We start from the raw sequence: 2,500 nt of genomic DNA on the forward strand, positions 1-2,500 counted from the left end.
ACTCAAACAGTCTGTCCTTAAATGCGTCAAACTCCCTGTTGTATTTGGAAAACTTTTTTCCATTGTGGTATCTAAAGATGCTCTCATCATGAAATTTAAATATACGAGGCTCAAGTGTCAGAAGGACCTGCAAATAAATAAATAAAAACATAAAAAAGTGAAGGAAAGTCGTTTTCCATAACATTGGTGGCTCCATCAGTTTTAAAACCATTATTTAAGAAGTCTTCTGTTCCTCCTTTTTCCTGACTAGTGATACATGTAACATTCACAAATACTGGTAGTTAATAAAAACCTTATACTGATTAAGTTTGACAGCAATTTTTGGTTGGGCTGACATTGAATAATGACAATAAATTACATCAGGAATGTCATTAAGGGATGGGGTTTCACTGCCATGAGTACAGTGTTTCATACCTGTCATTTAACAGTGACAAGCAAAGTAAACACCACAAAATCACAAGTTTTCCTAGCCTATATGCCTGTGGGGAGATACTCTTTTCCTCCCCTTTTCAATTTTCCCATCTCCTTGAATAGTTAGAGACAGCCCTGTAACCACTCCCGTTATTTCCCCCACAACTTTGCATTATGAAAAGAATGAAAACTTATGTTGTTTAAGGAGGCTCGAAAGGATATTCAGCTGAGCACGCGCGCGTACCCACACACGCAATTCGTAAGCTGCTCACGTCAGCTCGTGATTCAAATGGGTCACAAGAAATAAGCAAATACTGCTAATTTCGCTCTCCTTTCTTCTACTTCCTATAGACATGAATATAAATAGACATCTCCTATTCATGAAAACTACGAAAATTCTACACAAACAGTTTAATGGCCATTTAAATCCGTTTGTGTTGACCTTCAGCTCAACTAGCGTGTGCACTCGAATGAGCGGGTGACGCATGCATAAATGCATATCTTGTAACCCCCTTATTTTTCCTGATTTTGCAACTTTACTCGTTTATATCTCTGCTTTCGGATGGTGAATTTTTTTCATTTTTTGCATGTTAGCTTAGATTAATTTAAAACGTTTGTCTTTCAAATTTAAAAAAATTCTGTAGGTGAAAAAAAAAAAAAAATTAGAGGCACATTTCAAAAAAACTTATTTTTCTGAAAAACTGACCCACAGATTTTGTTGAATTTTAAGTATCTTAGAGAGTATTTCTAACATTATCAGGTAATACTAAATGGGGAAATTTCACCGTCCCGTTTCTTGAAAAAAGGCAACATAAGCTGATTTTAAGGCTCAAAGAAATGCCTAATATTGTTGCCATGGTAACGTTATTTTGGAGGAAAATATAATGTGAGAAATCTACGATGGGTACTTAATACCCTGGCCAGATTTTGCCTTAATAATTATGATTACCCTAACTGTCTCTAAGGACAGAATATGTTTCTTTGATTGAAAAAAGGAGAAACTATTTCGAGCCTCCTTAAGATTGTCATCACAACTAGCAGATATTTTCATGTACCTTGTCAGCCTTCTTTCTGTCTCTAAATATTAACTTTGATGGACTGCTCTCACCATCCTTTCTAATGTGTTGTTGTGGAAGACCAGCACAGAGAGACTGCAGATAACACATGAAATTGATCACAATAAAGCATTATTTGAGGACACTGTTGCCAACATAGATGACTTTTTGCATTTTTTGAGTTGTGTGATCAACAATCCGCTGGAAGACAGGCAGAGAACACACCAACTCGTCCTACATGTACAGAGGACTTGGGGACAAGGAATCAAACAATTCAAACCAGTGTCAAATTGGTGGAGGGTGGAGGGTGTGTCAACATAACACCAACCCTGCCAATGAAAAGAATGGTCCATTTAGCAAAGGATTAGATATAAAATTAGTCCTTTTTTGATCCAAGTTCAGTAACCTTACAAATAAATCACCAGATGGTTGCTTCAGACCTCAGTGCTGGATCCTTAGCCAGACTAGCCTCAAATGTTAACACATATAAAATTGAACGAATTTTGGCTGTAAAACAAGGCAAGTCAGACTATTAAATTTTCACAAGACAAAAGAAAAATTTATTGAATGCCTTTTTTGCATTCGCTCTATATTAAATATTAATTTATACAATTTTTAGGCCAATTATTAGCCTCTGGTACAACATGTCCGTGACGTTACTTGCATTAACTGTAATATGTAATTTTGATAACTTTACCTCGACAACCCTTTTGTTATCAAGTCTGAAGTTAAAATCTCCAAATAAAATATGAGGCACCAGCGGAATGGAGCTGTGGTGCAATCTGATTTTAAAAAAATGAAATTTCAAGAAGATATCTACATTTACTGTGTTAATGTGAGAAAACTACATGTACATGTACCAAGTTCAAGTTCATTTCCATTAATAATAATAATAATAATAATAATAATAATAATAATAATAACAACAACGACAACAATAACAATAACAATAACAATACACGTACATTGTACATTTGTAAATATAACTAATCACAAGAAAGTGAGATAAGGGAGCAATACTAAAATGCTAGTTA

At 34.8% G+C, this 2,500-nt stretch overlaps 1 protein-coding gene across 6 annotated transcripts in view; it reads right to left on the bottom strand.

Annotated features, from left to right (window-relative positions):
• The window catches only part of LOC138043986 (inositol polyphosphate-5-phosphatase A-like), a 25,079-nt gene that overhangs the window by 8,057 nt on the left and 14,522 nt on the right, over positions 1-2,500 (bottom strand). For all 6 annotated transcript variants that reach the window (XM_068890534.1, XM_068890535.1, XM_068890531.1 and 3 more), the window contains exons 11-13: positions 2,164-2,248; positions 1,467-1,562; positions 1-127 (exon numbers count right to left, since the gene is read on the bottom strand). The exon at positions 1-127 is cut by the window's left edge and continues 22 nt beyond it. In XM_068890534.1, the coding sequence (XP_068746635.1) occupies positions 1-127; positions 1,467-1,562; positions 2,164-2,248 (308 nt within the window). The remainder of the gene's footprint in view (positions 128-1,466; positions 1,563-2,163; positions 2,249-2,500) is intronic.

This window comes from Montipora capricornis, chromosome 3, assembly GCF_036669925.1.
Source record: "Montipora capricornis isolate CH-2021 chromosome 3, ASM3666992v2, whole genome shotgun sequence".
NCBI lineage: Eukaryota > Metazoa > Cnidaria > Anthozoa > Scleractinia > Acroporidae > Montipora > Montipora capricornis.